The sequence below is a fragment of the Alligator mississippiensis genome, chromosome 2 (assembly GCF_030867095.1).
Source record: "Alligator mississippiensis isolate rAllMis1 chromosome 2, rAllMis1, whole genome shotgun sequence".
Taxonomy (NCBI): Eukaryota; Metazoa; Chordata; order Crocodylia; family Alligatoridae; genus Alligator; species Alligator mississippiensis.
Window position 1 is genome coordinate 181,052,981 of NC_081825.1, and position 22,809 is coordinate 181,075,789.

The 22,809-nt window shown below is 44.4% G+C and overlaps 1 protein-coding gene across 1 annotated transcript in view; it reads left to right on the forward strand.

Moving 5' to 3' along the window:
- The window catches only part of LOC102565360 (sodium/hydrogen exchanger 10), a 192,129-nt gene that overhangs the window by 26,392 nt on the left and 142,928 nt on the right, over nt 1-22,809 (forward strand). The window contains exons 6-8 of the mRNA XM_059721332.1: nt 3,301-3,495; nt 19,765-19,864; nt 21,287-21,430. Of these exons, the coding sequence (XP_059577315.1) occupies nt 3,301-3,495; nt 19,765-19,864; nt 21,287-21,430 (439 nt within the window). The remainder of the gene's footprint in view (nt 1-3,300; nt 3,496-19,764; nt 19,865-21,286; nt 21,431-22,809) is intronic.

Below are 22,809 nucleotides of genomic sequence, written 5' to 3' on the forward strand. Positions count from 1 at the left end.
TGTGTTTATGTCCAAACTGCCGAATCGATTCAGAGGGTTACGATTCGATTCGGAGGGATTAAAGGGTCTCCTGATTCAATTTGGATTCAGAGAATTGGCTACTGAATTGGGCCAAATCTCTGCCGCATTGAATCAGGAACTGAAGCTTCGCACAGCCCTACTTGATATGTGTAAAACATTGAAAAGGACAGTCAGTCTTTACTGACTTTTAATAATTGAATACAAACTGTTTAAAAGAAACGATTAATGTTTAATCTTTTCTTTTGAGTCATAATTTTCAATTTGGGAAAGAATTTGGAATGGAGGTAGTATATGTTGTTTATAAGAGTTGTTGGGGTTGAAGAGCTAAGTCAGGTAGCCACTGAGAAAAATGTGTGTAATAGGGATCAGACCTTTGTAATTGGATTTAATGAAGGAATCATTTAGGAACATGTGCATATTTCCATATGTATTTATTTATTATTTTGCTCCTCTAGTCACCTTAGGAGATTTTAGATAGAGAATTTTCTGTAGGATATATGATCGTGGCCACTACTGAGCCGTGTATAACATTCTATGGCTGTTAATAGTGATTAACTATTTTCCCTTTAGTAACATGGTGTTTTATAAAAGTGCCATTAGCCATCAGGACCTCCACTGAGAGGGATGATCCTTGCATCAGACTCTCACAGTTAAAATCGTTTCCTAATGTCTGCAAATACTTGTTTCAACAAAAGAAATAAATTTGTTAAGAGAGATGTTAGACTCTCATGCCAGTTGGCCTCATTCACTTATTTAATAAATAAAGGAAATTTGCTTTAAAAAAATCTGTTGCTCACATACTAAAATACCATGTTTTCTTGCATACCACTTGCCTCCAAATAGGGCATACAACTTGTTCTGGCAGGTAGAATGAAACAAAGGGTTTTTTTCCAGAGTGATCTCTGAATGTAGGCCACAGGGAGCAGAGGCAGAATCTTCTGTTGAGCTTCACTCACTCTCTCCTTGCAAGCTCTGCAGCTTAAGCTTTAACACTGCTGTAATAGATTTCTAGGGTTGGAAGGGACCTATTGGATCTTTGAGTCTGACCCCCTGCTCTGGGCAGGAAGGAGGGCTGGGGTCAAGTAACCCCAGCTAGGTGTTTGTCTAATCTCCCTTAAAAACACCTCCAGGGTAGGGGAAAGTACTGCCTCTCTTGGAAGCCCATTCCATATTTTGGTAACCCTCACTGTAAAGAATTTCTTCCTGATGTCCAATCTAAATCTACTCTTCTTCAGTTTATGGCCGTTATTTTTAGTAACCCCGAGGAATGCCCTGGTAAACAGAGTATCCCCTATTCCCTGCTGACCCCCTCTGATGATTTTGTAGACAGCCACAACATCACCTCTCAGCCTTCTCTTGTGGAGGCTGACAAGATTCAGGTCCCTCAATCTGTCTTCATAGGATCTTACCTGCAGGCCCTCAACCATATGTGTAGCCCTCCTCTGGACCCTTTCCAGGTTATCCACATCCCTCTTGAAGTGCAGTGCCCAAAACTGGATGCAGTACTCCAGCTGCGGCCTCTCCAGTGCCACATAGAAGGGAAGTATCACCTCCCTAGACCTGCTTGTGATGCACCTACTAATGCAAGAAAGAGTGCAGTTAGCCTTACTTATTACCTCGTCACATTGGTGACTCATGTTTATTTTTGCTTCAACTATGACTGAGATCCCTTTCTACTTCTGTGTTACTTAGAATGGTACTTCCCAGTCTAAAGGTGTATTGGTGATTTCTTCTCCCTAGGTGCAGCACTTTGCACTTACCTTTGTTAAATTGACCACTATTCTGATCTACCTGTTTCCTCAGTCTATCCAAATCCACCTGAATTTCCTCCCTACCCTCTAGTGTGGTTACTATACCCCATAGTTTGGTGTCATCTGCGAATTTGGACAAAGTGCTTTCTGCACCCTCATCCAAATCACTGATGAAGATATTGAACAGTACTGGTCCAAGGACAGAGCCTTGGGGGACACTGCTGCCCACATCTCTCCAGGTAGAAACCAGCCCATCCACCACCACTCTCCGGGTTCCCTAGAGGCACTCCCACCCTTCCTGGACTCCCAACTCACCGATGTTATTACCCCTTAGACCCACTAACTAATCTCCTGGGCTCGTTGAAGTTGGCCTTCCGGAAGTCTAGCACTTCTGCCCTACTAGTTATCTTTCCCACCTTTTGCTAGATAGTGAATCCTCTCAACAGGTGGTCACTGTCTCCTAGGTTACCTTTTACCTACAGATCTCCCACCAAGTCCTCCCCTGTGGCCAGCACCAAGTCAAGTAAGGCATTTCCCCTAGTGGGACTGCATACTTTCTGTATTGGGTGCAGGGCCTGTATGCAGGTTAGGAACCTGTGTGAATCTATGTGTCACATCAAGGAAAATTTATCACAAGGAAAAATTCTTGACAGTCACATGGTCCTTCATAGAAGACTTTAGTTGCCACAGTATATCATATCATACCATATATTTACTCTTCAACCTGGAGAAAATAAGGCTCAGAGGGGACTTGGTGGCAGCCTATAAGTATATAAGGGGGGTGCACCAGGATCTGGAAAAACAGTTGTTCACTAGGACTCCCCAAGGGATAACAAGAACTAATGGCCACAAACTTCTGGAAGGCTGATTTAGATGACATAAGGAAAAACTTTACAGACCGAGTGTCCAGAGTCTGGAACAGACTCTGCCCAGAGGTGGTGCAAACACCTACTCTGGATTCATTTGAAAGGCATTTGGATACTTATCTTGCTGGGATCATTTGACCCCAGCAGACTTCCTGCCTATGGCAGGGGGGTTGGACTCAATCGTGTGAAGTCCCTTCCAGACCCTAATGTCTCTGAAATCTATGAAACGCCATTACAGCCACTGCCAAATTGGCAGCAGCTTTTGCCTGAGTTTGCAAGGAGAGAGAGTGAGTGAGCAGCACACTCCACCACTCCTACGGATAGCTGGAGCCCAGCAAAGAGCCAGCCTCTGGCAGCCCTGTGCTTCTATACTTAAAATATGGACCTCAGTTTCGGAGGGCTAATTTTTGAGGGAAAAAGTATGTGTGGTATGCAAGTAAATATAGTAGCTTGTTCTCAGCTCTTAATCTTTTTCCAGTTTTTGTAAACTTGTGGGGAGTTATTGTGGCACTAATATCCTTTTTCTTTGTTTGTTTGAAGACTTTAACTGAGCATTTCTTGGTTACCTAATGTTTGAGTCAAGCGTTTTGAAATTTTGCATTCCAGAAAAATAGAGGGACAAGAAGGTAGCAATCTGCACTTCACCTTCATGCATCATTAAATAAGTAATTCACTTTTATTTCCTTCTGTTACAGCTAAAGAAGTTGTTATAAAAATAATATTAAAATTTTTTGCAAGTGTCGTGTTTGGATTTTTGAGTTCAAAAATAATCACGTACTGGCTGTCTCATATTTTCAACGATGGATTAACTGAAGTATTACTAAGCTTCTCAATGACATACATCATTTTCTTTATGGGTAAGATAAGGATAGATGTTTTTTTCACTCAGTTAAAAAGCACCTTGAATCTGAGTATCTCAGATTTTTCTTTTTGTTCTGTATATTCAAATATACTGATTAACTAGGACACACGTTTGTATTATTATCAACCTAGCCACTTATGGTATGCATTTAACAGCATAGAGAGAATGTAGGAATGTATTAAATTTTATATTCAATATCTAATATTGAAAAAAAACATAAATGTGCTCAGGTTAATATTGCTTGAGGACCTTTGATTTTGCATTTTTGCTTTGCATTTGACTGTTGTTAATTTTAACTTTAAATGTTACATTAAAGAAGCTTTTAGAGGGTTATTATATACTTTTCTATATCCCTCTGCTGTAAATATGGATGTCTTGGTTACCTTGGGTCCTTATATACATGCTCTGATGTGTTCTAATTAGGACACCCTAGCATCGCTGCAGCATCACGTGTATAGATCCCTCTGGGTTAAAAAATGGCTGCCGGGGTGCTTTAACTAATGCTCATTGAAGTATCTTTAGTTAAAGCATCCCATGGACATTTTTAAATGTACAGGGGCTTAATACACGTGACGCTGTGGTGTTTTAATTAAAGCAGCTCTCCGGGAACCACTCTAATTAAAAATGCCTACCCTCTACCCCCAAGCACGTATATTGACATCGCTTGAGTATTGGGCTGCCTACACATGTTCTGGTTCACATTATAATTAGAATATGCCAGATCTGTGTTCTAATTAGAATGCTACAGCATGGCCTCACCATCATGTGAATTAAGCCCCAGCGAGTTTAAAAATGGCCACTGGGGTGCTTTATCTAAACCTTGTTGAAAGCATCTCATGGCCATTTTTAAACTCTCAGGGACTTAATACATGTGACAGTGAGGCATTTAAATTAGAGCGGCTGTCTGGGAACCACTCTAATTAAAACACCTTTCCCATCCCTGCTCCTCCCCAGCACATGTATAAGCACCCTTAGTTATTTATTGATATGGAGGATAGAGAGGAAATGAGTGAGATTAATACATTTAAAAACTGTAAACTGTTAAATGATTTTATGCAGTCAAGGGTGGTAAGTATCTTACTTTCCTCACAATCAGTATTAAGGCTATGTTACATATCATTATTTTACAGTATACTTTTAACAACATTTATGGTAATATGCCATATAACTTTACATACTGCACACCCCTTTTTCCCAAACCTTAATCCTCCAAAATTGGGGTGTGTGTCTTAAGTGGGGAAGCTGATTTCTGCATTAGAATAGAAGCATGGAGACTCTGGAATGGTGCTTTCCCAGCCAGCATATAGTAGGGGCATAGTGCCTTCTTCAATCAGAGCTAGAGTTTTAACCCTTACACAGTTGTTGCTGAACGGGCAGTAATTTTTGGCTGAGTGGCATGAGTTGGGCAAGTGAGCTGAAGAGAAGTCTACTTCTTCTCCATGACTTTGGGAAAATCTTTTTTTCCTTACTCTGCCTTTCCAAAACAAAGTACATGTCTTATTTGGGGGTGTGCAGTATGCAAAAAAATATAGTATTAAGCTGTATTATTTTAAAATGAAAAAAAAATCATAAAATAATACTTGCAATGCTTGTAAAATGGTTGTTTACAGTTTGTTGATACAAAATGGTTAGGTGGACAATAATAGGCTGTTTTGTGTATGCTACACATGAGAAAGTATAAGTAGCACAGTGAAATAGTTTTTTGAGATCAGTCTTTATTTTGCTGTGCTTCACATGATCTGAGCCAAAAGGCCGAGAAAAGGTCTTGTGTGTCCAGAAGTATAGGCTTTTCCTTTCAGATTAATTCAGGTAATCCATATATTTAGTTTTAATAATGACAGATAAAACAGGAAAGGCTAATTGAGTGTCTTTACATATGCTCCAGGGACGGTGGGGAGGAGGGCACTTAAATTAGAGCGTCTCTAAACTGAATACACAAAACACCGAAGTTGCTGAAGCATGCTAATTAGCATACTCCAGCAGACTCAGTTAATGGAGTTGATCCATCTCACTGTAGTTGCAGTGCATCAGAGCAGGAATCCGCCCCCCTACACAGGCAGGAAAATGTGCTGGGTTCAGGTGACCCCAGCCAGATGCCTATCTAACCTCCTCTTGAAGACCGCCAGGGTAGGGGAGAGCACCACCTCCCTTGCGAGCCCATTCCAGATTTTGGCCACTCTAACTGTGAAGAAGTTCTTTCTAATGTCCAGTCTAAATCTGCTCTCTGCTAGCTTATGGCTATTATTTCTTGTAACCCCCAGGGGTGCCTTGGTGAGTAGAGCCTCACCAATTCCCTTCTGCACCCCCATGTTGAATTTATAGGCAACCACAAGGTCGCCTCTCAACCTTCTCTTGCAGAGGCTGAAGAGGTCCAGGTGCCCTAGTCTCTCCTTGTAGGACTTGGCCTGCAAGCCCTTCACCATACGATTGGCCCTTCTCTGGACCCTCTCCAGGTTATCCACATCCCTCTTGAAGTGTGGCGCCAAAACTGGATGCAGTATTCCAATTGTGGTCTAACCAGCGCCTGATAGAGGGGAAGTATCACCTCCTTGGTTCTGTTTGTCATGCATCTGCTGATGCATGATAAAGTGCAGTTAGCTTTGCTGATGACTTTGTCACATTGACGACTCATGTTCATCTTGGAGTCCACTAGGACTCCGAGATCCCTTTCCGCTTCCGTGCTACCGAGCAGGTCATTTCCTAGGCAGTAGGTGTGCTGGACATTTTTCCTCCCTAGGTGCAGCACTTTGCATTTTTCCTTGTTGAATTGCATTCTATTGTTTTCTGCCCATTTGTCCAACCAGTCCAGGTCTGCCTGCAGCTGTTCCCTGCCCTCGGTGTGTCCACTTCTCCCCACAGTTTTGTATCATCTGCAAACTCGGACAGGGTACACTTCGCTCCCTCGTCCAAGTCACTGATGAAGACATTGAAGAGTATCGGTCCAAGGACTGAGCCCTGTGGGACCCCACTGCCCACACCCTTCCAGGTCGATATCGACCCGTCCACCATCACTCTCTGGCTACAACCCTCTTGCCAATTTGCCACCCACCTGACTGTGTAGTCATCCAAGTCACAGCCTCTTAACTTGTTCACCAGTATGGGGTGGGATACCGTATCGAAGGCCTTCCTGAAGTCTAAGTAAATGGTATCTACCCCTACTCCTGCATCCAGGTGTTTTGCAACCTGGTCATAAAAGGAGACTAGATTAGTCAAGCATGATCTACCTGCTACCAACCCGTGCTGGTTTCCCCTCAGCATAATTTTTCCTGCTGGGCTCTCACATATATGAGCCTTAATAATCTTTTCAAAGACTTTACCAAGGATGGATGTGAGACTGACTGCCCTGTAGTTGCTTGGATCCTCCTTCCTCCCCTTCTTGAAAATAGAGACCACATTGGCCCTTTTCCAGTCCTCTGGGACCTGGCCCGTACGCCATGAGTGCTCAAATATTCTTGCCAGTGGCTGTGCAATGACATCAGCCAGTGCCCTCAGTACCCTCGGATGGAGCTCATCCAGTCCTTCCAAGTGACTCTGCACTGTCATCTGGCACCTTGCTGTTGTCTCTCTACGATCCCATTGTGAGACTTGTCTTGCCCCTTGTTTAGGAACACTGAGGCAAAGAACTCATTGAGGAGTTCAGCCTTGTCCCCCCTGTCTGTCACCAATTGCTTTTGTCCATTCAGTAGTGGTCCTATACTGCCCTGGGCCTTCCTTTTACTCCCTATATATCTGAAAAACAATTTTTTGTTATCCTTAACTTGGGATGCCATCCTCAGCTCCATGGTAGCTTTGGCCTTTGTAATTGCCTCCCTACAACTGTGAGCTGAGGAGGCATACTCCTCTTTAGTAATTTCTCCCTGTTTCCCCTGCTTATATGCCCCCCCTTTTTGCCCTTAGGCTGCTCTGGATTTCTCTGGTTAACCAAGGAAGCCTCTTGGCCTCTTTTCCCCCACATTGGGATAGTCTCCCTCTGTGTCCAAAAGATCGCTTCCTTAAGGCACAGACACCCTTCCTGGGCTCCCATCTCGCCAAATCTCTTACCCTGCAGTGCATCGTTGACTAAATGCCTGAGCTTGCTGAAGTCAGCCTTCCTAAAATCTAGCACTTCCACCCTGCTAGTTACCTTTCCCACTCTATGGCTTATGGTGAATTTTGTTATTTGGTGGTCACTGTCCCCCAGGTGACCATGTCATCCCCCGTTGCCAGTACCAGGTCCAGTAAGGCATTCCCCCTAGTGGGACCGTGTGCCTCCTGCATCAGGTGGAGGTCCTACACATAGGATAGGAACCTGAGTGAACGGTGGGAATTTACTATCTGCGTCTCCCAGCAGATGTCAGGGTAGTTTAGGTCCCCCACGGCTACTGCTTCCCTAGTCTTTACGGTCTCCGAGAGCTGCCTCAGGAGTTCCAAATCTAGTTCTTCCCCTTGGTGTGGGGGTCTGTAGCAGACCCCTACCACCAAATCCCTTCCCCCCCCCCCATGTATTTTAACTCACAATCCTTCTACTTTCTCCTCCTCCAATTTCATTTTGATAAGGGTCAATGTATAACGCTCCTTGACAGAGCGCAACCCCTCCCCCTCTCCTCCCTACTCTATCCTTTCTGTACAGTTTATAGCCCTCAATGTGTACCGCCCAGTCGTGGGTAGAGTCCCACCAGGTTTCTGTTAACCCCACTAAGTCATACGTGTTTTCTGCAAGCAGGAGTGCTAGTTTATCCTGCTTGTTCCCCCTGCTCTTGGGGCAATCTTTTCAATGAGTTGAAACACAAAAAGGAATCCTACAGAAGTGGAAAGTTGGTCATATTACTAGGGAAGAATATAGGAGTGTCACAAGGGTGTACAGGGTGAAATTCAGCTTTTGGGCACAAAAAATCAACTTCCCCACTTAAAACACAGCCCCCAATTTTAAAAGACTAATTATTGGGGGGGAAAAAGGGGAGTGTAATATGCAAGTCTTTTGACACTGTCTTCTGCAACATTCTCATTACTAAACTAATGAAATACAGACTAGATGAAAGTATTGTAAGGTGGATATGTAACTGATTGGATCATCATGCTCAATGAATAGTTATCAATGACTCAAGTGTTTCATTGGGAAGAAGTAACAAGTAGAGTTCCCCAGGGGTGTGTCCTGGATTATTTGACATCTTCATTAATGATTTGGATGACAGGATTAAGTCCATGCTTAACAAATTTGTGGATGTCACCAAATCCAGTGGAGTTGCAGGTACTCTGGAGAGTAGCGCTAGGAGCCAGAATGATCTGGATAAACGAGAAATGATCCAAAAATCAATCAGGTGAGATTCAACAAGGATGAGTACAAAGTCCTTTACTTAGGATGGAATAATTTCATGCACAAATACAGAGTGGGGAATAATTGGCTAGGCTGCAGTACTACAGAGAAGGACCTGGGTATTGTAGTAGACCATAAGACGAATAGGAGCCAACAGTGTAGTGCTGTTACCAAAAAAAGCCAGCAACATACTGGGTGCATCTACATGTGCTATTAGCACAGAACAGTAAACAGACATCAGCACATTGAGCTGGGTTGGAGCAGGGATTGGAGCAGCCCCAGCTGGCAGGAGGCCTGGGAGGCCAGCTTTCCAGCCTGGGGCTGCTCCAAAGTGGCTCATTGTGCTGCAAAGGGCTGGCTGGGGCACAAGGGTGTTCCACTGTAGGGCTAGCCAGCAGGCATCCCTGCAGTGAAAGTGCCCTTGTGCCGCAGTGAGCCCCGTCAGCATCTACATGTACATTGCTGTGCACTAATGAACTCTGCCATAGGATAGTACTTGTATTTACAAGTACTAACTCGCAGCCAAATTAATTAGTTTCCTGCAGTCTAATAGGGCTACACATGTAGATGTTGAGACTTTACTGTCTCATGTAGATGCACCCGCTGAGTTGTATTAACAGAAGTGCCACTTGCAAATCAAGGAAAGTGATTCTGCTGCTCTGTTTGGCATTGGTGAGACCTAATCTGGAGTACTGTGTCTAGTTTTGCATTCTACACTTGAAAAGAGATGTGGACAGATTGGAAAGAGTTCAGCAGAGAGTGACACAAATTATTAGAGGCCTGGGAAACATGATTTACAGGGAAGGACTGACAGAACTAGGATTATTTAGTGTCGGGGGGGGGGGGGGATCCTACAGGAGGGCCGTGATCTCAAGGCCCCCTTCCTGTGCCAAGTTGGCCCAAGGGCATCCTCAAATTCTCACCCACCACGTCTTTGATGTTCCAGTGTATTAGGGAGGCTGCTTCACGTCTCCTTAGACACGGTTACTTCTGGCCCCGTGAACTCCCGGACTCTTTGTGGGTCTCGCTCTACGATGGGTGCTTCAGGGGCACCCTAGCCTTAAGGGCTATGCGTGGCTTCTACCACCCCTTTCACCACACCCCAAGCCTCACAGATGTAATAGATGTTGTTCGGTCTCTCTCTGTCTCCACTCCCTCTCTGGCACTTGGGCTCTCGACAGCCCTGTCTCTCTTGGGGGCCTTCTCTGCAACGCCGCCCTTCTCTCGGGGCTCGCCGCACCCGCTCTGGGCTTTCCACAACACCCGCTTCTCTAGGGCTTCTCACCTGCCCCTCTCTGGGGCTGGGGTCTATGCACCCTGAATGCGGCCCCCTCACTGGCACTGGGGTCCTCGCACTCCGTTGTGAGTCCTCCTCCAACCCCTAATAGCCTCACCCAAATCACCGGTGATAAACAAACAGCAACACAAAATACTAGCCCTCCGGCTATAACTCAAACTGAAGTTGTCCAGCCATAAAAACATTCGCTCTTACCAGAGACCCTTTATCTCTCAGCAAAGTTAGATACTGCTCCTGGGTCAGGCTTCTCTTCTCTCCCATGGCAGAGAGCTCCTTCTTCTCTGGCTGCTGGCAGAGAACTGCCAGCCTGGCCTCAGCCTCTGGGCTTTATAAGGGCCCGGCCCTGCCCCTTACCGTCAGCTGACCGCTGGCAGGTGTGGTCTCTTGCTCCCTCCAGTTGCCCTGGCAACCCACAGCTGGGCTCCTTATTCACTCTGCTAAAGGTCCCTTCCTCAGCAGTTTCTCCTCTTTAGGAGCAGGGCACCTCAGTGCTCTGCAATACACCTCCACCCTCAAGACCCAGACTCACCAAGGTGGGTCTTCATTCTTTTCCATAGCACATCCATCTTGTTCTTCTTATGATCTGGCGCTGGCCCACTGACACTTCTGATGCGTGGAGGCAGAGGTTTTCAGGCGCCTCCTACTCACCTTTTATCCAAGGTACACCGTGTGGGATTTTACGGGAGTTGCCCCGCTGCAGGCAGTCCCCCCACACTAGCCAACCTTGGTAGGTTGCAGTCCCTGTCGGTCGAGCTCCCACCTACCTTTTGGGATTTCTTCTCCCTTTTACCTTCAGCCCATGTATCTTCCATTCCTACATCCCCTATTCTCTTTCTCTGGGCATGTTGTGCAGTCTCCAGCCCTTCTCTTCTTTGGGCCCCTTGTAAAGAGTCCCTTCTCCCTGAGGTTTCTTGCCAGTCCATGAGCCTTCCCCAAAGCTCCCACTGCACCCTCAGTGCTCGCTGGGCATTTTCCTCCCTCCAAAATTCTATCTTTTCTTGGTCCATAGATCTTCCGCCAGGCCCTGTATACACCTTCACAAAGACTACTTGCCCGACTCTGGCTTTAACCACTTTTCTCAGGGTCCACCATTTGACTTGCCCTGGGAGGTTACTAATAAACACAGGACCTCCTTCCTCCCCCTTGTTCTTTCTCCGACCAGATTACCTTTGGTGTTGAGGGTCCTTCTGCCTCCTTAGCTTGGTCTGCGGTCTGTGTTCGGCCCGGTCTCTGCTTCTGTGCAGGGCTAGATATCTCGTTCTTAGGGTAGAGCTTGGGACGTACCTTTCCTCTCCCCTTAATTTCCCTGGGGTTTTGGCCCCTCCTGCCCATCTCAGGCCTTTGGGCCTCTCTTTTACTTAGAGCTTCTGCCGCTCTCTCTCCTTTGGAAGCTGCATCTGTTCTACCAGATGCCCATGCCTGTGCCATCTTTGGTCTCTGGCCCTTTTGTTTTAGCTGTCCTCCTTTTTGAGCGTGACCAGGGTCGCTTAGGTCACCGTTCTTGTTTTTCCCATTGACCTGCTCACTGTCTTGCACAGCTGCCATATCCCCCTTATCTACCTTGCTCTGTGGCGCCTGTTTTGGTATTGTCCGTACGCTAGTATCATACCTGCTGGCCAGTTTTTCTAATTTTCCTCCCAAGCAGTTCAGTCCTTCTGCATACTGGCTTACCTAGTGACTCCATTTTTGCTCAAGGTACTTGATAACTGTGGGGATACTCTCTTCCCCCACTGTTGCTGTCTCTGTCTCAGGAGGTCCCTCCGTCATTGTACTGTTTTCTTGCTGCTCTATTCCCCTCTCCTTCTTGGGGCTCCCTAGCCCTGTACTCTTGTGGGTTTCTTGGTTTTCCTATTCCTTTAGGTATATGGCCCGTGCCGTCTCTACCCATCCCTCAGTCTCTATCAAAATTCCTCTCAAGGCTTCCAGCTCTCGCAACTGCTCTTGATACTCCGTGTTAGCCCTGGATGCATGTTCCTCTAATTGCAGGCCTATTGCGGTCAGTCTCTCTCTTTGTATTTGAGCAACCTGTGCCAGTTGCTGTTTGATGTCTGCCCGTAATGTCATCTCCCTGGCTGTGCTCTCTTCTAAAAGGGTCCTCAGGGACTGCATTTCTTTCCCCAGGTAGTTCTTTTCCTGTTTCACCTTTTGCCACTAAGCCTGCAACTCTACACACTCCTTTGTTCTCTCTCTTAGCTCTGTTTCGAGGGACTGCTTCTGCTCCTATAACGCCTCGTGATTTGCCATATATTCTTTCACTTTCTCCATTTCTTTTGTTATCACTTTCCGGGTCTCTTGTGCCTGGGTATGGCTCTCTGTAAGCTTTTCCCTCAGCTCTCCAACCAAGTGTTCAGCCTGGCCACACTGCTCTTTCCAGTGCTCCAGGTCCTCGTGCAGGCCTTCTGTTTGTTCCACTTGGCTATGGATTTCCTTCTGGAGGGCTCCTATGAGGCTCTTTGATATCTCCAGCTTTTGTATTGCCTCCTTTTGTTCTCCCATTTGGTCTATGCCGGGTTCAGGAGACTTCCTCCTCCATTCAGCCATCTCCTTCTGCATCTCTTGCAACTTCTTTTCTTGCTGTCTGCTCTTTTTGGCCTCCTCCGCCACGAGCCGTTCCGCCTCTGCTGCAATCAGGCGCTTTATCTCCTTAGACCCGCCTTCTTTCTTCCTGGGTTGTGCTCGCAGCTCTAGAGTGGCCACTTTTGCCTCGGCTTGCTCCTTCTGTGATCTCTAGACGGGCAGCTCTTTCCTCTGTCTCATCCACCCGCAACTGCCAGGTGAATGCTTCTTGCTACCTGCCTTTTAGAGTTGCTATTTCTGCCATGATTCTATTTTTTTTCCTCTCTAGACTTGACCCAACGTCTTCTCTTCTATGATTTTGAATGGCAGTCTTGTCTCTGATCTGGCCTTATCTTCTCAAGCCCCGGTCTCACTGCCTCGCCTTTCTTTATATTTATTCTAGCCCTAAGGTTCGTCTCCCTAATTAGGGACGCAGGATTTCTCCCTGCGCACGGCCTCACGTTTCCAGCCAATGCACCACTTTGTCGCGGGTGGGGTCCTACAGGTGGGCCGTGATCTCCTCAAGGCCCCCTTCCTGTGCCAAGTTGGCCCAAGGGCACCCTCAAATTCTTGCCCACCACATCTTTGATGTTCCAATGTATTAGGGAGGCTGCCTCACGTCTCCTTGGACACGGTTACTTCTGGCCCCATGAACTCCCGGACTCTTTGTGGGTCTCACTCTACAATGGGTGCTTCAGGGGCATCCTAGCCTTAAGGGCTATGCGTGGCTCCTACCACCCCTTTCACCACACCCCAAGCCTCACAGATGTAATAGACGTTGTTCGGTCTCTCTGTCTCCACTCCCTCTCTGGCACTTGGGCTTTCGACAGCCCTGCCTTTCTCGGGCGCCTTCTCTGCAACGCCGCCCTTCTCTCGGGGCTCGCCAGTAAGCTGTCCCCTTCTCTGGGGCTCGCTGCGCCCACTCTGGGCTTTCCACAACGCCCCCTTCTCTGGGGCTTCTCACCTGCCCCTCTCTGGGGCTGGGGTCTATGCACCCCAAATGCTGCCCCCTCACTGGCGTCCTCACACTCCGCTGTGAGTCTCCTATGAGGCCTCCTCCAACCCCTAATAGCCTCACCCAAACCACTGGTGATAAATAAACAGCAACACAAAATACTAGCCCTCCAGCTATAACTCAAACTGAAGTCGTCCAGCCATAACAACATTCACTCCTACCGGAGACCCTTTATCTCTCAGCAAAGTTAGATACTGCTCCTGGGTCAGGGTCAGGGTCAGGGTCAGGGTCAGGGTCAGGGTCAGGGTCAGGGTCAGGGTCAGGGTCAGGGTCAGGGTCAGGGTCAGGGTCAGGGTCAGCTCCCATGGCAGAGAGCTCCTTCTCTAGCTGCTGGCAGGGAACTGCCAGCCTGGCCTCAGCCCCTGTGCTTTATAAGGGCCTGGCCCTGCCCCTTACCGTCAGCTGACTGCTGGCAGGTGTGGTCTCTTGCTCCCTCCAGTTGCCCTGGCAACCCACAGCTGGGCTCCTTATTCACTCTGCTAAAGGTCCCTTCCTCAGCAGTTTCTCCTCTTTAGGAGCAGGGCACCTCAGTACTCTGCGACATTTAGTCTGGAGAAGAAATAGTTGGGGCGGGGGCGGGGAGAACTGATAACAGTGTTAAAATACTGAAAGGATAATTACAAATAGTATGGAGATAGATTTTTCTCTGTGGCCATAGGGGACAGGACTAAGAGCAATGACTGCACTTACAGCAGAGGAAATGTTGGATATTAGAACTCCCTGACTATGACAGTGGTTAAGCATTGGAACAAGCTGCTTAGAGAAGTTGCAGAATCTACATTCCTGGAAATTTTTAAGAGCAGGTTGGTAGACACTTAACTAAGATGGTTTAGTCAGCCATGATCCTGCCCTGAGCAGGGATCTGGATTAGATGACCTCATTAAGTCCCTTCCAGCCCTGCTTTCCTATGACCCTAAATAGTGCATGATCCCAGTGCTGGAACTAGGAATATAACAGAAGGATGATTCAAATGATAGTATAGAGTAGGGATCCAAAACTGAAGTTTTGCATGGGGTCCTCCAAAGGTAAACCCTGTCACTGCTTGTAGCAGGACTAGGCCTTTGCTGCTTCACACTGGGTGCATCTACATGTGTGCTTTACTGTGGAGCTGACTAAATCGCTTCACAGTAAAGCATCACCATCTACATGCGTGCTGGTATTAAGGCACGGTAAATTAACTCCACTGTAAAATAGTATTGTCGGGGACAGTGCTATCTTATGGTGGACTCATTTATTGTGCAGAAACACACATGTGGGTGGTGACTGCAGCAGTCTGAGCTGCAGCACAGCAGCCTTGGGCTGCCAGCAGGCTTGGGGGTCAGCCATATGGCTCTGCAGTTTCAGCACTTTTGTGCTCCAGCCAGCCTCTCTGCCACCCAACGCTGCCACCCAGAGCCCAGGGCTGACCCCCTGAGTCTGCTGCCAGCCCAGGGCTCTCTGACCCAGCTCAAACTGCTGCAGTCCTGGGCACACATGCAGATGCTGTACCTGGGAGCAGCTGACTCCAGCACAAATTGCAGCAGAATTTATCATGTTGCCTTAATGGCATGTGTAGATGTACCCATTGTGTCAGTTGTTTTCTTTTGTGATAGAGTAATCACTAGCATTCCTATTCCTCTCTTGTGACTTTTTATTACATTATTTTCCACCTTCACTTGAACTTTTTCAGTCTGCCTGTATGTGACCATGCTCTAACCTGTGTGGAAAGCTTCTACTAACTGCTCCTATGAGCATGCTCCAAAGCCACATCCATCAAAGTAGAGATTGACCTAATTCATTCAGACTGTTTACCCTGTACTAGCTTCATTCTAGTTGGCTCAGGTATCAATAGCAAAAAAGTAAGGTAGCTGAAGCCCATATTGCTGTGGCTTCACTAATGTTGATACCCTAGCTAACTACATTAAAGTGAGGTTGGACATTCATGCTGCAGTCGTGCTTCCAATTGTAGTGTAAACATAACCTCAGAAAACAGGTTGGATAAGATCAGGGTGGATAAAATCAGCCTAATCCAGGGGTCAGCAACACTCAGCACATGTGCCAGTGTGGCATGTGAAGCTATTTTTCTTGGCACACCACAGCCAGCTTGGGCGCTGGGCAGGTCCTTGCTGCTGGCCATGAAGTCTGGGCTGCTTGCAGCAGGCAGCAGGCAGGCTGCAAGCAGCTGCACTGGCCAGGTCTGGCTCATTGCCAGTGGCAAGTGCACATGTACCTTGAGGTGGAGGTGGGAAAGTGGCCCATGGCTTTGCTGCCACAACAAGGATTAGGCCCCTTGTGGCTCCTCCACCATCTGTCCCTGGCACGCCAACATCCTACAAGTCGAGGTTGCGAAGGTTTTTCAGCATTCTGCCCAAAAACATTGCCAACCCCTGGCCTAATCATCCTTTTTTTGTTTTGTTTGTGCTGTTGTAAAGCTCTTTGCATTGTTAGCTGTCTGCGTTGTACTATTTCTGAAACGTCTCATATTGAGGACAAGTATTTTTTTCTGTATTTGTAGGTTCAGCTTCAGCTTTTTCTGCGCAGTATGCTAAATAAAGCTTTTCACTTAAACAACGAGTAGGTGAAATTTACATTTTCTCTTTCACCATTTTTCACTCCAAATGATTCTCTCTTCTTGCCAAGCTTACATCATTTGTTGTGAGTTAAATTTCAGTGATCAGTAGTGAAACTAGAGATGCAGGGTTGGTGGCCAGAGCTTCAGTATTTTCACTGGTCATTTCTGCCTTTTCAAGAGTGACATAAGCATGAGTGTCATTAGTTCAGGTACTGTTGACTGACATAGTCTACAGGAGAAATACCAGGTAAAAGGATGGCCTGTTTTGATATGTTTTAAAACTGAAAAAAATATGCACATAAGTTTTTTATTTAAGAAGTTATTCACTCAAGTTTTTGTTGGAATATTTGTGTGCTGCCATCTTCTTCAAGGAAGTGCTACAACCTTAATACTGTCTAAGGATAGAATCCTACAACTGCCTCCCTTTGTTCCTAGTATGCTGGAGCCAGTTGAGATCTCTACAAGGGCCAGGGTTATAACCACTTTTACTTGTAGTATATATTTTTTTCTGGGCAAAAAATAAAATATCCCTTAACCCTGGTTGTTTTGTATATTGTTCTGTATTTTATTGGGATTTCTGTTTGGGAAAACATAGTATTGGGTGCATCTACATGTGCATATAATCCGGAAGCAGTTTAGTCTCGAGTAAACTACTCAAGAGTAAATTCTCCTGGGCATATGTCTACATGTGCAGGGATGCGGGAGCAGATTTGTTGCTCCTAGCAGCAAACTGTTCCCACTCCCTGCAGCCTTGCAACAGGTCCCGGCAGCAGACAGAGGGAGATCCTTCTCTCCCAGCACTGGCTCCATGGTGATGGATCTGGTGCTGAGAGAGAAGAATCTCTCAGCCTGGGCCCCACGACCATGGAGCGGGGGCTGGGAGATCCCTGCTGCCAGGGCAGGGGGACGTTATCCCTGCCCGGGCACTGGTGACGGAGCCCACGCCAGTAGCAGACAGCTCCTGGGGGCAGGGAACAATCTCCTGCCCCCTGCTGCCTGGCTGAGTGGGAGCACATATGTTCCTGGTCAGGCATCTTCACATATGCTACTGTGCAGTAGGTACTCTTGAGTAAATTTGCTACTTGCATTTGCAGGTTGCAAGTTTACTCATGATTGGAGCCAGTTACTGTGCAGTAAGCATCTGCATGTGTAGACGCAGATGTTTAACACACAGTTATTAGCTCTACTGCACAATAAAGCATCTTGTGTAGACATGCCCAGTAAGAAGTATCCTTACTATTTTTTATTCTTTGCTTGGATTGAATGAGTGAAAAACAGAAAACAGGCTGTGGGGGTATCTGTTAGAGAGCCAAAATTGTTTAGCTGAAGATATTTTGCAAATAATATATTGCCTTTATTTATTCTTGAAAAAGCTGGTAGGGTTCTTATTTATTTTTTTGTGCCTCTGATTTTGTGAATTAACCAATATTGTCCACAGTGATCATATGAAATGGTATATTACAGAGTCAGTGTGAATTGTTTATACCTATTAGAACAAATTCGAATATTTCAATTTAGCATGGTGGATGCTAATTAGTTATCTAAATCCATAAATCTTCATTCAAGTGTTATATTACATATAAGCAGAGTACAGTATAATTCATACTGGCTAAATATATAGTTTACTAAAATGCCAACACAGTGCCAGCCTCAATATGTTGTCATTGTTTACATTGTAACAAATATAATTTATCTCCATATCAATTAAATGCATAAACTGCTTAAGAGTAGCATCTTTGACCCCACTGTCTATTTTGAAATTAATTGTACTGTTTCATAGATTTCATAGACATTTGGGCTGGAAGGGACCCCGGAGGATCATCGAGTCCAGCCCCCTGCCCCAGGGGCAGGAAGTCAGCAGGGATCATAAGATTCCAGCAAGATAAGCATCCAAATGTGTCTTGAAAGCATTCAAAGTGGGTGCTTGAACCGCCTCCGGCGGCAGTCTATTCCAAGCCTTGGGAGCTCAGACTGAAGAAGTTCTTTCTTATGTCCAGCCTGAATTGGTTGCGGCGGAGTTTGTGACCGTTCGATCTTGTCATCCCTTGGGGTGCTCTGGTAAACAGACGTTCCCCCAGATACTGATGAGCACCCCATATAAACTTATAGGTGGGCCATCAGATCACCACTGAGCCTGCGCTTTTCCAGGCTGAAGAGCCCCATGGCTCTCAGCCTGTCATCATAAGGTCTGTTTTCCTGACCTCTGATCATGTGCGTGGCTCTCCTCTGCACCCTCTCAAGCTTCTCCACATCCTTTTTGAATTGCGGAGCCCAAAACTGGATGCAGTACTCCAGCTGTGGCCTCACCAAGGCTGAGTACAAGGGGAGAATGACATCCCGGGATTTGCTTGAGAAGCATCTATGGATGCAAGCCATTGTTTTGCTTGCCTTGCTAGCCGCAGCATCACACTGAAGGCTTATGTTCATCTTGTGGTCAACCGTGACCCCCAAGTCCCTTTCATCTGTAGTGCTAACCAGCGTAGCACTGCTAAGCCTATAAGCATGCTGCAGGTTTTTTCTCCCAAGGTGGAGAACCTTGCATTTTTTGGTATTGAACACCATCAGGTTCTCATCCGCCCATTTCCTGAGCCTGTCAAGATTCTCCTGGATTGCCCTCCTGTCTAACTGTTTAACTGCTCCAGAATCAGCAAAGGGGAAACTACTGGCAAAGGGCCTCTATTAGAAACTTTGAAAAATGCTAGGAGTTAATCAGTTTAACTGCAGCTATCTACCCTCCTTGTCAAGTCTTGTAGTAGCAGCCCTGAAACTATTAGAAGCCTTGAAAATGAGAGCTTTCAACCAAGGGGGCCTATACATGAGCAGTGAGGCTGCCCTGACGTATTGTAATTACAGTGCATCAGAGTTTGCTGGAGCGTGGTAATTTCCACCACACACACACACACACACACACACGGTAATTTCCCCCAATCACACACACATTCCCAGAGCATGTGTTTAAACCCCCCAAGTTTCTTAATACTACAGCCATGACAGCTATGTACTTTGCAGCCATGAAAGTGGCCAGCAGAGTGTGAGCAATGTTGGTGTTCATGATTACTAATTTGGGTAATCATTACCTTAAAAAATAAAGTTAAAAAAATCTTCTTTTCAGATCAGTACTCTGCCACTGAAAAATGAGGGTTAGAGTATTTGAAAATTTCTCTTGGATTAATAAAAAGTCAAAATGTAGTATGTAACTTAGTAAATATTACTAATTCCTAGAGCTATTGTAAAAGCATTACTAATACTGGTGGTCAAGCAAGAAAATAATCAAACTGCAGACTCCTTATAGCTCATTTAAAAAACTACGTTGGGAATAATCTGTGTTTGAAGCAATAACCAGAAAAGAAATATTTTAATTGGAATTATATTTTATTTTAATTATGCTATATTTTAATATTTACTAATATACTTGGATACTACAAATGGTAATGCATCTAAAAATCTCCCACAAGCAAACTTAAAGCTACTACTTTAGGCCTGTCTACCCATGAATTAAAATTGAGTTAGTGTGCGCAGTACAATAATAACAGCTAATTTTTTTCTCTTTAGCTGAATGGCTTGGAATGTCTGGAATTCTTTCTCTTGCTATTTTGGGAATTCTTTTAGATTCTGTGAGCTTCAGTCCAGGGGTTGATGAATTTATCTTTAGGTGAGAATATATTTCTGCTTAAATTGACTATTTATGTTCTATGGGACATTAGTTGCCACTTATATTTCTGGAAAGGATGTCACGATAACAGATGAAGTAGTGACCCCAGAAGTAGAGTATGCTCAAGTTGGGACACTTAAGATGGTTTGTTCATAATTCACTGGCTAAAAAAAACTTCCTAGTCTTCTGATTAAAATGTAGAGAAAAGTTTCCTTAAGACTTTTCTGCTTCATGGAAGATGTCTGCAAGAATGCTTTACAACTATAGTGGAAAAAAGGTTTTGATTTGGTGTGAAAAAGTGCCCCAGTGCAGCTCTTTAAACTTTTCCCCAAATAAATCACTTAGATTCCATTTGTCTGAGTCTGGCTTTTTACTTTTCCAGTTTATCACAAAGACTCTACAGATTTTCTGCAGTTTCTTATGATCAGCTTTACACAATTTAAGGATTAATTCACCTTGAAGTCTCCATTAGAAAATTTTGTGTGATGGGGGTTTTTTGGAGCTATGTGAATCCTGCAAGCTAAAGTTCCCCCATGGAAGATTATTTTCCTAGTGTCAGTAATTTCTGCTCTTGGAATGATCAAACACTGATTTTAGTGACTGATCTACTGTGATTTAAAGTTTTCAAAGGTAAATTGATACTACAGACACAGTCAGGTGGTAACAGTTCAAGTTTAAAAAGCCAGTCATGTTGCCTATATACTGAGTTTGTCTACATGGGAAAGTTGTTGGGTTTTTTTTATGAGTTATAATAGTATAATATTCAATCTGGACATTCTTGTTATACGGGTGTCTTTTTTTGGTTTAACTTTCTCCTTTCCCAGTAACATAAGATAACTCAAAAAGACCATATTATTTGAAAATAAATACATTTAAATGAATCCCTTTGGTTATGCCAAAAAAGGCTTTCCTATGCAGGCAAGAACCACTCCTGACACCTTCATATCTCTGTCATTGTAGTTGTATAATTAAAAAAGTTAATGTGAACATTTTTTTTTGTTTTGCCTAAAGCCTTCAAAGCCTCGCTTTAGCTTTTGTTTTCATTTAATAGCAGCATAATAAATTCTACCTGTAATCTGTTATTCAAAGAAGTCTCCAAATAACTCAAGATTCACTTTGGGCCTTAAAAGGTCTAAAATTTTAAATCTATTCCAATGCTTTTTATAGCATTTGCTATTATAATTTGAGGTATTTTTATTTCCCACATAAATGTCCAATCCCTTTTTAACTCTTACATTCTTGACTGCAATGATAGTATCCTGTAGCAGTAAATGACACATGATGATGGGAGCAGTGTTGAAAAGTTCTTACATCTACAGAAGGCTGAAAATAACCAATACATTAATACTAATTCTGAAAAGAAGGTATTATTTACCAATGGTGATGTTTTATATTTACCTGTATATTTTTCTTTTCATGCAGGTTCTGGGCAATGCTAACATTTTTGGCTCATTGTCTGATATTTATTATCTTTGGAATTGTAATAGTTGAAAAAACATTTGAGTATATAACAATTCGTGATTTGTTTTATATCTTAACTGTCTACCTTGCATTGAATCTTATAAGGTAAGAATTCCTATTTACATCTGTGTTTACATCTATCCCTTCCTACCTTATTAAAATGATGATAGCTCATGTGACTTTTAAAAATATTTAAACTGTAATTCATTTTCATTGGGTGTATATGCAGTGGCATGTTGAGGTGTCTTATAAATTTTTCTTTTTTTCATTTTATACAACAGAGTAACAACAGTAATTTGTTAGCATTAGGGTAGTGCTTAGAATGTTACAAGCTTTCAGTGAACCCTTGTTTATAGGCTATTTTTGCCAAACCTTGATCTGGAGCAAACCAAAAGCCATATAACTATTTGAACTCTTGTACTCCAGCTATATGAAGAGGTAGATAAGTTGTTCTGTGAAATATTTAATGCAGAATTGGGTCATAATAATAAATTCTACCTGTTGATGAAATCCATGTTTAAATGATTATCTGATTGTATTTCTCATTTCTATACACCTGGAAAAACTGCAGCTCAAAGGTTGAGGTTATTGAGGCTCATTTCATGCAACATGGCTTTAGCTGCTTACTTCAGGTCTTTTTCTTAACAGATTTCCATATAAGATGCATGATATTCTCTTCACAAATTTTCAAATCATGATTGTTATCTGGCAGGGTCTTAAAATTGTGGGTGGTCTCTTCTATAAGACCTTTTATGCAGGTGGTGCGCCAAAGCTTTCAGTCTCTAGAATTTTTATTTTTTGTTTCAGTTATCATTAAGTGCTTACCTTGTAAATATTTTTAAAATCTTGGTATGTAGTATTGTGCAAATTTTATCTATAAAATATTAGGGAAAACATAATGTTGTGGTATACAGTGTCCTCAGGTTGACTAGGACAGGTTAATTAACCTAAGCTGCCTTCATTCTGTATTTTAAATCTTATGGGAAGTAATATCAGATTTTACAGATAAAATAATGTAGACTTAGAAAGAGGAATTCAAAAAGGATCCCATCTTCTCTTAGTTTAGTTACATTGGGAACACTGTGTTTCAAGACTCTCTTGTGATCTTTGTCCTGCCTGGCTGGTTGTCAGGAGTCAGGGTGGCAGTTAAACAGACAAGCTCCCATTCTGGAGTAATTCCCTGGGGGACACTGACTGCTGGCTGCCACATGTCTCTGTCTTGCCTCAGTTAAAATGCTTGGATGTGGCTGCTGCTTATTTTTGCAGTGTTCTGAAGGTTCCCACTAAGGCAGGTTCCTATTCTGTCTCACTTTGGTGCTTCTTATCCTTTGTTTCTAGCTCCCTAATTTGGTTCCTTGTCTCCAAGACTAGTTACCGGTTCCTTGTTCCCTGCTCCCTTGCCCAGGGGATCAATAATTCTTGATCAGGGTGCTGCAGCAGCCTTTGAAGGATGCCAGTAGTAGAGAGGAGATAAGCCAGATAAC